This window comes from Gallinula chloropus (assembly GCF_964237585.1).
Source record: "Gallinula chloropus genome assembly, chromosome: 3".
Classification (NCBI taxonomy): Eukaryota; Metazoa; Chordata; class Aves; order Gruiformes; family Rallidae; genus Gallinula; species Gallinula chloropus.
This window is the reverse complement of record NC_140087.1, coordinates 109,718,973-109,731,149: the sequence shown is the minus strand read 5'-3', so window position 1 is coordinate 109,731,149 and position 12,177 is coordinate 109,718,973. Positions and strand designations below refer to the sequence as shown.

At 39.7% G+C, this 12,177-nt stretch overlaps 1 protein-coding gene across 1 annotated transcript in view; it reads left to right on the top strand.

Annotated features, from left to right (window-relative positions):
* The window catches only part of NBAS (NBAS subunit of NRZ tethering complex), a gene marked incomplete at its 5' end in the record, with an annotated part of 176,103 nt that overhangs the window by 15,796 nt on the left and 148,130 nt on the right, over positions 1-12,177 (top strand). Inside the window, 3 exons of the mRNA XM_084262245.1 lie at positions 6,957-7,095; positions 7,883-7,948; positions 11,392-11,520. Coding sequence (XP_084118371.1) covers positions 6,957-7,095; positions 7,883-7,948; positions 11,392-11,520 — 334 coding nt within the window. The remainder of the gene's footprint in view (positions 1-6,956; positions 7,096-7,882; positions 7,949-11,391; positions 11,521-12,177) is intronic.

Below are 12,177 nucleotides of genomic sequence, written 5' to 3'. Positions count from 1 at the left end.
TAGAGAACTCTAAATTCATGAACATTCTCTTGCTTTAATTGCCTTGATACCCAACCCCCCCCCCCCCCAGGAGTTGGAGAGAGGCAGTTTTCTTAAACTGTACATTAAAGAAAATTGTAGACACATATGACTGCTAAGTTTCAATTTTCAGTAGTGTGAACTTTGATCACTTTATATAAGTTCAGCTTTGTCACTTGGTGCTTTCTAGCTTTTCATTTAATTTCAGAGGGTGAAATTATACTCCACCTCCGCTGCTTGTAAGCCTTGACTTACTGCACTCTATATTGCTATGTAGTTGCTCGTTACCTATTACAGTGTGATAAAATAGCACTTAAGAACTTAATATGTTTAATTTTTTCAACTAGATGTAAGATAATTGCAAAAAGAATATTTCAATAGGGAATGTATCTAAATCTGTAGGAAAACTTGGAACAATAGCTTTGGGAAAAAGTCTAATAATGAGTTTCACTGCTTTTCGAAAGTGTTACATACTTTAATTTAGATGCCTAATCACATGAGCCAGCCTTCTTCTATGATGAAATTTATGATGTACTTCTTCAGCTCTCTGTAGGCTCTAATGGAAGGTTCAACACCTTGTTTATTTTGAGTATCATACTCTGAGGCTGAATTTCTTACTTCAGGGTTATCTGCAGTTGCTACGGAAAGTGTTTGCTGTTGGAGCCTAAAATATGTGAAGCCTGTGGGAGATAAAGGAGTTTACATTCAGTTAGAATTTGCTTGTTGTACTGTAATAGGTGAGAGGATAATTGTGTAAAAGTCTCAATTGAACTTGCTGTTCTTGAGAGCAGTATTGTATTAGTTATCTTCAGCCTGACTATGTAGAAACCTTTGAAATAGAGCACAGCTGAGGTACCACAAGGCAGCTATTGTTGGGTTTTCTTTTCCTTCTTTTTTTTTTCCTGTTTGGTTGGTTGGTTTTGTTTAGGTTTTTTTAGACTTGGGGAATCTCTAGAGATCATCTAATCCATTCCCCTTCACATCAGGGTCAAGTAGAGCAGCTTGCTTGGAGCTGTGTCCCTGCAGTCCAAGACCCACCCCACGCATCTTTATCCTACCTTTGGAGAGTGATCTGTGTCAAGGCCTCTGATGATCTGGGGTAGCTGGGAGCTGCTCCAGTGGGTGCTGGGGACTGAGCCTGGTGGTGCATTACAGGAGTGGCTGAGAACATGTATGGAGAGAGTTTCTGGCCCCATTTTCTGCAAATGGCTGCACAGAATGCATCCATTGGCTGTGCTCTGGGCCTGGCACTTACATAGTTCCTTTTCTAGGACTTGTTGGGAGGTTTCCTGACCTTGATAAGGAGGAGTCAGATGGAACAAAAGCTCAAAGCACCCTTTGATCAGGAACAGCTGTGAGTCCTTGTTAAAAGCTTCTAGAGCTTGCTGGCTAGCTCTTCCTGGCAACAGCAGGCATTGTAAAGTTCCTCAGAGACTTGGCAAGAGTCTTCTGATCATCACAGAAGTATATAGAAGATTAAGAGATTTTAGAAATGGAGCCCAGAAACTGCTGTATAAATGGCAACGTGCTAACTGTGCTCTGTGTAGAAAACACGTGTAAGAATAGAAGTTATGTAAGTTTTTAACATTTTAAGTACTAAAGGGTCTCACGTTGATCTTGATATCCGTAACACTGTAATAGAAGAAACTTTCCCTTCTAGGGATTTACTATTAAGTGTCATATATTAAGTTAATGTTGCTTTGTGACTCATCCAGGATGGCGTTAAACTACGCTGATAAAGTATGATTTAAGACTCCAAGCGTTTGACCAGGAAAAGTAGTTTTTCACATTAACAGAACAAAGAAGTTGTTGGCATCTTCTTTTTCAGATTGAGACTAACTTAAAAAAAATAAAAAAAAAACTAAATGGGAGCAAAACCTCTCCTGTTGCTGTTCCCAGTCTACCTGTCAACTTGTTATTTTGGAGTCATCTCCTGTCTAGTCCTGAAAAAATAATTGGTAAACAAGGCCGGATCTTTGCTGATGCTCTCAGGAGTACCTTTCATTTTCTTTTGATGCCGGTTGTGTTATTCATCTTAATGGTTTCTGTCCCTGCTGTTGCATTTTGCTCTCTGAAAAGCTTTTTAAAATTTTAAGTACGTGCTGCCATGATGAATTTGTCTGCAGTCCTGGGAGAATGCTTTTTGTCTTGAGATTGTGTTTTGTGTGTGTCTAAACTGATATGACATCGTCATTCCAGCTGTCATTGAGTTTCATTTATCCTAAAAGATACTTCAGAATTATAAATATGTTGCACTGTATGTGACAGTTTTTCCGAAATTTCTTTGAAAAGATTTATCTTGATGGAGTTTTTGAGAGCTAGTGCAGGCAGTTTTGAAGCTACTGCTGTCACTATTATTGACAATTCTTCTCTAGGTCTTTGTGCTACTATTTGTCTCTTAGTCACCTCTGGCACGTTACGGTCAATTGTAATTGAGTTTTAGTCACTGCTGCTGTTGAAATTTTTAATTCAGTGGCATGTTGCAATGGAAGTTGGAACTCATGGAAGAAATTAGGTGCCAATGGATGGACAAGGCTATAGATAAGTTAATCTTCAAGAGGATTGTGCCCTGTCTTTTAGTTATTAGGAATTCACAGCTGCATTGTAATGAAGTTCTTAATTGTATGACACGAAGGGTTATTAATTGTATTGCATCTATTCTGTGAAATTTTTATCTTCCCAAGTACACTTCCCCCCCTAATCAGCAGAAAATTTCATATAAAATCTTACGTGTAGTTTTGAGAACTGTGGTGTTTATTGGCAGCTGTACCTTCTATTATTGTTTTAATGTTTCTGAAGGATTGATGTTCTTCTCTCCAAACATGAGTTAAAGTTACTTTCTTCATGAATAACAAACTGTTCAAGTAATTTCTGGTATTTGCTGATGTCCCAAAGTTGAATGAAATTTGCGGTATTGTCCTGCTTATGGCTTCTGACTTCCTCAGCTGCTTGAGTATGAAATTGCTTAAATACTTGTGGTTTTGGGTGGCCAGGTTCTGGTGGATGAGGGGGGCTGCAGGGATGGCTTCTGCAAGGGGCATCCAGAAGCTCTCTGCAGGCCCCACGGAGCATTCACCAGCTGGCTCAAGGCTGGAGTCGTTGTTGACCAGGGCTGAGCCTATCAGCAATGGTCACAGAGCCTCTGGGAATCACATTTAGAGAAGAATCACAGAATCACAGAGTTGCAGGGGTTGGAAAGGGACCTTGAGAGATCATCGGGTCCAACCCCCCTGCCAAAGCAGCTCCCTAGGACATATCACTCAGATAGGCGTCCAGATGGGTCTTGAATATCTCCAGAGATGGAGACTCCACCACCTCCCTGGGCAGCCTGTCCCAGGGCTCTGTCACCCTCACTGTGTAAAAGTTCTTCTGCATGTTGGTGCGGAACTTCCTATGATCCAACTTGCAGCCATTGCCCCTTGTCCTGTCTCCACAGACCACTGAAAAGGGCCTGGCTGATTCCCCCTGCATCCCCTGCTTCAGATAATTATAGACTTTAATTAGGTCCCCCCTTAGTTTTCTCAAGGCTGAACAGTCCCAACTTACTCAGCCTCTCCTCATAGGGGAGATGCTCCAGGCCCTTAATCATCTTTGTAGCCCTTCTTTGGACTCTGTCCAGGAGATCCCTGTCCTTTTTATACCAAGGAGCCCAGAACTGGACACAATACTCCAGGTGGGGCCTGACCAGGGCAGAGTAGAGGGGGAGGATCACCTCCTTTGACCTGCTGGCTATACTCCTCCGGATGCACCCCAGGATCCCATTGGCTCTCTTAGCCACCAGGGCACACTGCTGGCTCATGGCCAACCTGTCATCAACAAATAAAAATGCAAGCAGCCACATTTTGCCACCAAAGAAGGGAGTGAGAAGGTGTAAGAAATTGTGCAGGCACCAAAGTGGAGAGGTGGGGGGAAGAGGTGCCCCGGGTGCTGGAGAGAAAGATTCCCCTGCAGCCCGTGGAGAAACCCATGGTGGAGCAGGTGTCCCCCCCGCAGCCCATGGAAAAGGCTTAGACCCCACCTGCAGCCTGTGGAGAGGCCCCACGCTGGAGCAGATGGAGACATGCAGAAGACACTGTGACCTGCACTGGAGCAAGATCCCTGCAGCTCATGGGGGACAAGAGAGGGGCCCATGCCAGAGCAGGTTTGCTGGGGGGAGGCTTGTGACCCCATGGAGGATCAGGCTGGAGCAGTCTGGGCCTGGGAGACTCAGAGACATTCTGTGATTTACGACTGCGCCCCATAGAAGTGACCAGTGCTGGGGCAGCTGGTGAAGAGCTGAAACCCTGTGGGAAAGGACTCACGTTGGAGAAGTTTGTGAAGGACTGTCTCCCGTGGGTGGGCTCCCACAGTGCAGCAGGGGAAGGGTGTGAGGAATGCGCCCCTTCCCCTCCCCCTGTCCCCCAATCCCTGCCTCTGGGCTAAGTCAGAAAACAACTTGTGAGCAACTGAACAAAACCCCAGTCCCCCTGCCCCTCCCAGTGCCACAGTAGGGGGGAAGAAGGGAGTGAAATCATGAATAAAGTGACATCTGCTAAGAAGGGAGGGGTGAGGGGAGGTACTTTAAGATCTGGTTGTGCTTCTCATTATGTGACTCTGGTTTCATTGGGTGTGTAGTGTAGTGTAATAAATTAGATGTCTTTTTTTTTTTTTTCTTTCCTTTCCTTTCCTCCTTCTTTTTATTCCGTGTTGAGTCTGTTTTGCCCATGATGCCAATTGGGGAATGATCTCTCCCTGTCCTTCTCACCTCCTAAGCCTCTCAACATGTATTTTCTCCCATCCCACTGAAAAGGGTAGTGATAGAGCAACTTCGGTGGGTATCTGGCTTACAGACAGGATCAAACCACCACATACTCTCTTTTTCAATGTCTGCCTTTCTTCATTGTTATTTCAAACCAACCACTATGGTCTTTGAGTCCTGGTACCAGAAGTCTTTGGATTGAGCTAATGCTTAGAATGACACGCAGAACAAAATACTTGTATTTTGGGATTAGGTGATGTCTTGGTAAGATCTCTGAGTTCCTGTCCAAATTGTCCAACCAGTCAACAAATGTACAACTGGTATCAAACCCAAACAGTTGGTGTTCATTGTAAACTTTAAAATGTAAAGCAACCTGGGTTCATTTAAGATGTAAAGTTTGTTGCATACAAAGCTAATGGAGTCGTTTATTACTGGCTTGTTTAGAAAAGAGCTGTGCGCTGTTGGAGTTCTTTGGTATTTTAACATTGGGATTGCTGTGCTCGGTAGTAGTCTCTGTAGCTGAGCAACAGTGGTAGTCTCTGTTTAAGATGTAGTATTCATGGTGAAATTTCTTATGCAATCTACATAATGCTGAAATTTCTGATGCAATCTACATAATTCTTTCTTGCTGCTCTGTGTTGGAGTTCTCTCACTGGTTGTCTAATACCATGCTTTGCTAATTGTTGCCATCTTCATAACCTGATTGCATTGCTAATAATCAACTGCAAAGCTATAGTAGGTGAATTTTTTGTCTGCTTTTTTTCCCCCCATATAGTTGCCACAAAAAAGTATACTAATTACTCTAGAAGTATGTTTGCTTTCATATGCTACTCAGGGAACTAGTTTTAAGGAGTCTGAAATATGATCTGTTCTACTTATGGTAGATTTGACTGTGATAGGAATCCATTTGTTCCTTATATGATAACACAGTTCTTGGTATGCTGCAGCAAGAAACCACTGCGTAATGGATGCTCAGCCACAAACTTCACATGTTCTTAAGTTAAACTCTATTTCCTCAAGGGAGAAGTAATAATTTAGCTGCGCTGTTTTTTACTTTCTTATCATAAGAGCAATGCAAAATGCAATTTTTCCCATGAATTATGATGGCAGATGGAGAGCTTCCTGTTCCTAGTTTTTGTGGAAAATGGTGAAGGTTGTGTCTGGTTTGCTCTCTCAGACAACTCTTTGCGCAACAAAAAAGCTCAAAACTATAACAGACTGTAATAGCATCCACAGTGTAAGCAACCTTGCTGTATTTTTGTGAGTGGCATGAGACTGACCTCGTAAAGGGGCTTGAACGTGGAAGATTTTTTTTTTTCCTATTCTGTTTTTGATTCTTTCAGTTGACTCTTGCAGGAAATGTTTTCTAATGCACTCAAATCACAGCTGAGCGCTGTATGAGCATCAGCCACTAGGTGGTAGAGCTTTTCAAGAGTAATGCAGAACTTGAAAAGGAGAAAGGATTGTTCTCCAGGCTGGGCTTTTCCAGTCTGTGCTTTTTTTGCAGGCGCTTTATTTTTTTGATGAGTTGTTCACTAAAACGCTGCTTCCAAACAAATTTAGGTGTCTGTTTTGACATTTTTTCTTCAAAGTAGTCATCAGTTAAATATAAATCTGTTTGTTAATAAGGTGAAAGGACTTGAAGGGAAGGCAGTATCGCGGTAATCAGCAATAATTTTAAGTTCCCTCAAAGTTTTAAAAATATAATCTATAAAATTATTACATGCACGTTTATAATTGGTAGAATGGTTTTAGAAAGCAAAATTGAAAACCTTGAAGCATTTGCTTCCTCACTAAAAGACAAGTAGGTTTTTGTACCACACCTGAATAAATGGAAGCATAATGCTTAAACACAATGACCAGAACTTTTCATAAGTAAGCTGTAACCTGTAACTTAGTCTTTGAGGGTAGAGGACAAACTAACATTTGTAGCCAACTTATTTTAAAATTTAGGAATTATGCCTTTATTAAGAAAGCCAGATATGAGAATGGATAGGGATAATTGCCACAACTAACAAGTGTTACTCCAGGAATATTTAAATCTTTTTGTCTCTGAAGAAACACTCTGACGTTTAAACCTTATTGGGGCTGTTAGGTATTTTACTGTAGCAAGCAAACTGCTGTAGTTCTGACTTAAGGCACTTAAAACCTTTAATGTATCAGTATACAAAAGCATAATATGCTTTTATGTATTTTATAGACTTCTGCTTGTAGGAGGCAGTGAAACAGATGAAGATGGAGTATCTAAAGCAACTGGTTGTGGGATATCTGCATGGAGAGTCCTTTCAGGCTCTCCACATTATAAACAGGTTACTAGTTATGAAGATGACATTAAAACAGTAAGTATGTCTCCTCATTTTCCTGGTTGAATAGTGTCACTGGCGGAATTATTATTAACTGGAAGTTCAATATAAATCTCTTCTTGAAAAGGGAATGTAATTCAGTATTTTGCTATTTTGTAAGCTATCATAGGAACTTCCAGTATAAATTATCACTTCCTCCCCCAGCATCTGTTTTGTGTTTTTCTGTAGTATGATTTGAACTTTTGAGCTCTTGATTATAACTTACACTTAAAAAAACCCAAAGCCAAAACAACAAAAAAAATACAGGCAAAAATTGTAGCACAGAAGTATGCAAATTCTTTAGATATATTACCTGTCTCTCTTGGAAAAAAAACCCTATTATTGTTGGCTATTACTTTGTAACAAAAGGCAACACACCTGAAACACGAATTTTGGTTTAATTCTGATTCTTAATTTCTTTTGCTTGTAGTAGAATTATATGTTTGATTGGGTAGCAACTACCGTGGATATACTGGAACCACTTTATGGTATACTGGGATAAACTCTGGCATTTACCCTTAGATGGGTGTTGCTTAATATTAAACGTGAGCTGTTTATTTTATTGTAAATGGGTGGTGCTTATTTGTGCATGGCATGTACCTAAAAAAATGGGCAAAGTTACACAAACTGTGTTTTATTATCCCTGTGTTATTTTCAAATAGGCAGTGTTATGGAAGTTTAGGAAATTCTGGGTTGTTTCCCTACTTGAGACATAACAGTTTTTGGCACATAAAGCAATGTATGAGGTTGTCTTTCACTGTGTGTTGTGTTTCTGTTCTTACAGGCACAGAGAAGAGGATTATTAAGAATTATGAATTTAAGATTTTACAGCAGGCGAGGAACAGAACAGGTATTAAAATCTAGGTCTAACTCAGAAATATGTTTTACTAACATAATTGTCCATTAATGACTGCCAGAGAAACTGATTGAAAGCACTTTTTAATTTATGCCACTTAAGAATTAACTTTTATAAAAAAGTTAAAAAATAATAAGCTTTAGGTGGAGCAGATTCTCATTTTTTTGCCTTTTAAAAATGCAGTTCATCTGCTAAAGCTTGAAGCTTGGATTTTCAAGTCTAGAGGTGAAGAGTTCAATATTAAATGTACACTCTTAATCAAAAAAGAAGGTGTAAAAAGCCATTTAGTTACTTGTTAGTGAATGCAATGATCATAGCATGTTAGGTGTGTAATATATTCTACAATAGTAGGTTGTGATAATGGTTCTCAGTTTTGTGCTGGTTAAAGCAATGCGAGGAACTTCAAAACCCAGCCTTCTGCAGTATCCTAACTCCCACTAGGAAACAACACCCTCCTCCCCACCATTTAGCCCAAAATTTTCATACAATATAGGGAAGGAAAAAAATGAGTGCATTTATACTAATCGTTCATGGCTTAAAGAGGGCAGACACAAAGGCTTAATTTTTAGTGTTATGAGATCATATAATCATTAAGATTGGAAAAGACCTCCAAGATCATCTAGTCCAACTATCCTTCTACCAGCTATATTACTAACTAAACCATGTCTCTAAGTACCTCATCCAACCTTTCCTTGAACACCCCAAGGGGTGGTGACTCCCCCGCCTCCAATCCCTAACCACTCTTTCTGAGAAGAAACTTCTCCTAATTTCTAACCTGAACCAAGCCTCCCCGGCACAACTTGCAGCCATTCCCTCTTGTCCAATTGCTAGTTATCTGTGAGAAGAGGCTGATCCCAGGCTCACCACAACCTCCTTTCAGGTAGTTGTGGAGAGCAATAAGGTCTCCCTGAGCTTCCTTCAGACTTAACAGTCCCAGTTCTTCTAGACACTTCTTGTAAGACTTGCGTTCGAGACCCTTCACCAGCCTGGTTGCCCTTCTCTGGACATGCTTCAGGGCCTTGATGTCTTTCTTGTAGTCAGGGGCTCAAAATGGAAAGCAGTGTTTGAGGTGTGGCCTCACCAGAGCTGAGTACAGGGGGGATGATCACCTCCTATGTCCTGTTGGCTACACTGGGAGATGCTATGGAAATATTTTGCTAAGTGGCTTCAAAGACTTATTATGGGTCAAAGATCTCCTAGCAGGACACATGTGAACTTAATGGACTGTTCAAAATCAACTTGTTCTTAACAAAACCTGGATACAGGTCTTGTATTCTCTCCTCTGAATGAGTGAGTGTTAAATCCCAAGTGTCATGCTGAGGTGTAGGTGTGTGCTTTCTGTATGCCTAAGACTTCACACACAGCGCTCAAGGGTTTCTTCTGTGTGCCTTAGGAGCTATCCATGCAGTACTGCACAGCCTTCTATCTCTTGTCTAGTAGTAGTGTGTAGTCTTTGTTTTGATTCCTTTTCCTGTCCCCTTTCCCTCGTAAAGAATTTGTTTCCCCTTCTTTTGCTTTACAAGGGAAGAACAGTAAAGAATCTGTCTGCTACCCTCACTGCATCCTCCTGAGAGGAAAAACAGACGGTCTGAAGTTATATGGACTTTGGAAATACCTTAATAGATTTTTTGGATGTTTAGGTGACTGGTTAAAAGAAAGAAAAGAAAAACACCAGCAAAACCCATGCTTGATTGGAAGGGGAAAACAAATCTTTCTGAATCTCTCTCGAGGGTGGAGTGGGGAGAGATTTTATTTCCTTCACTGAACACATAAAAGAGAAGACTGAAGTAAACTTCTTTACTGGAAGGCCAGCACTGAGTGTGGCTGTACTGAACTTCACTGTACTAAATTTACAAAGAAAACCAGGGATTGTTATTCATCGTTGAATGTTTTAATCTGATTCCAAAGATTATGGTTTAAATATGTGAGGTACAGTTTATTTTCTTAGGAAGAAATTGGCAGCAGTGTTACACATGACAGGCACAGCAGCTAGCAGACTTGTATGTTAGAACTAGCTATCTTGGGATTTGATTCTTAGTGTTGATAACTTAAATGACACTTATAAAATGTGAAGTGCCAACCTGCTGAGGCTTTCAGTATCCTGTTCTGCAGTTCACTGAAGTTGACAAGTTGTTTACTGAGGCAGCATTGCCTGCTTTGCTCGAAGGATTGATTAATCTCTATAGGTAACAATACTCACGTGGTAAATTTCAATGGGTTAATGGCCACCCAGCATCTAAATTCAACAGCAACAGAATCATTACTGACTACTGAGTAAATGCTTAACCCCTGTTAATGTCTGGAGTGTACACCACTGGCCACTTACCTGAATGGGTTGTGTATTTTGGTTGTATGTTTCTAAGTCCTTTCACAGTCTCTTGTTCTTTGTCCTCTCTGCATGCAACTTGATTTGTAAAGAAAGAATTACTATCAGTAGGCACCTAGAGATCCTTGGCAAACTGTAAATGACATTGCAGTACTCTAGCTGCTTAAGAATGTAATTGGAGAATGCTTAAGAATTATTTCTATTAGAAAAAAAAAACTGGTTAAAAAACCCCTCCTAATAATGCTCCCCTTTTCAATTAAAAACACATTTTAAGGTTGTATTAAGCAATGTTCTCAATAGCTGCAAACCACTGTGCAACAGTGAGCAAATACTTGATGGTTATTGTTTCTGTGGCATAGTGAGAACTAAGAAATAAAATCAAAATAATTAAAAATCTAACAAACCAACCAACCCTAACAGAATAGTTACCTTCAAATGATACCTACCAGTAATGTGCTGTGGAAACTCCATTAAAACTTCTTAATCATATGGATTTCTAGTAACTTTTTGTACTTAATTTATGTTGGAGTGTTTTTGAAGAAGGGGGGTGCTGTCTTAAAAAATATCACCTGCAGACTTGGATAATTCTAACATTACTGTAGGTGAATCTGTATGAGAAAGTTTTAGAAAGCAAACTGCACTAACAAAATGAGATTTTCTAAACAATACCAATTTTGGGAATATTCATCCTACTGTCTTCCAATGAAGACCTGGCTGTCAGAAAACCTAATGATCTTTCTGAAAACATGGAAGTTGTGTTGAGGGCAGGGGAAGTAAACAGAATTTGTATTTTCAGAATCTTTAATGCTTTGCCAGTGACAGTAAGTTTCACTTCAAAATCTGAGTGTGTTTAGAGGCTTTTTTCTTGAGGAAATAGCATATAGATTGAGTTGTAATTGTGTGGGAGATCAGGAACCCGTAGGAAAACATTTTGTTTTAAGTATGTTATGCCTCTTCAGATATCCAAAGCTGAGGGAAGACTGTACAATTTTTTTCTCAAAGTAGAAGAAATAGTTGGGATTTTAGTCTGTGGTTTTGAGGGGGTGTGTTTAATTTCTTGATGGGGGTGGTTTGACTTTTTTTTACATTATGCTGACATAATGTTTGACAGGATGGAGTTTTCAAGATGAGTCTTTCTCCTGATGGAGCTCTTCTGGCAGCTATTCATTTCTCAGGAAAACTGACAATATGGTCAATTCCATCTCTCAGACAACAAGGAGAATGGGACCAAACTGATCAGGTAAGAAGGATATCTTTGGAGATACGTTTTCTTAAAAGTTCAGAGTAGTTCAGAAAATTGTGTTTAAACTACATACTGGCTTTCCACTCAACTTCATGTTTTTAAGAGTTTAATTTACATTTATGACAATGTTCCCATGTTTTAGCTATAACCCTTAAACTTTAAAAATTAAGGAAAAGAACCACTTGTGTTGGAATGAATTTTTCATGAGGCATTTTGATGACAAATTGATAATACTGGTAGAGGTAGACTGAAATACTGTTTTGACCTGTATTGGCCTCCACTAATGTTTTAACTTTGTTTGAATGGTTGAAACCAAGTTCTCCTGTATGTCTGATGTGTTCATCTATTGTTTTCTCAAAATTTACCTTACCTTTTGCCAGATACCAGTCTGATAAACAAACTGTTCTGGAGTGTTATTAGTAAGTAACATGCTTTCTACAGGAGTTGTTTGCAAAACTAAGTAGGACATATTAAGTTAGGACTAGCCCAGATGCAGGCAAATTTTTATGTGACTAGAGTGAATTTAAATACTAAGAATTGAAAGCTATCTAGTTCTCCAAAAGAATTCAAAAAGGTTTCAAGATTTCATATTTTTGCAGAATGTTTTAAATTTTTCAAGTTTCTGCATTCATATAAAACACAGATAGCTTTTCC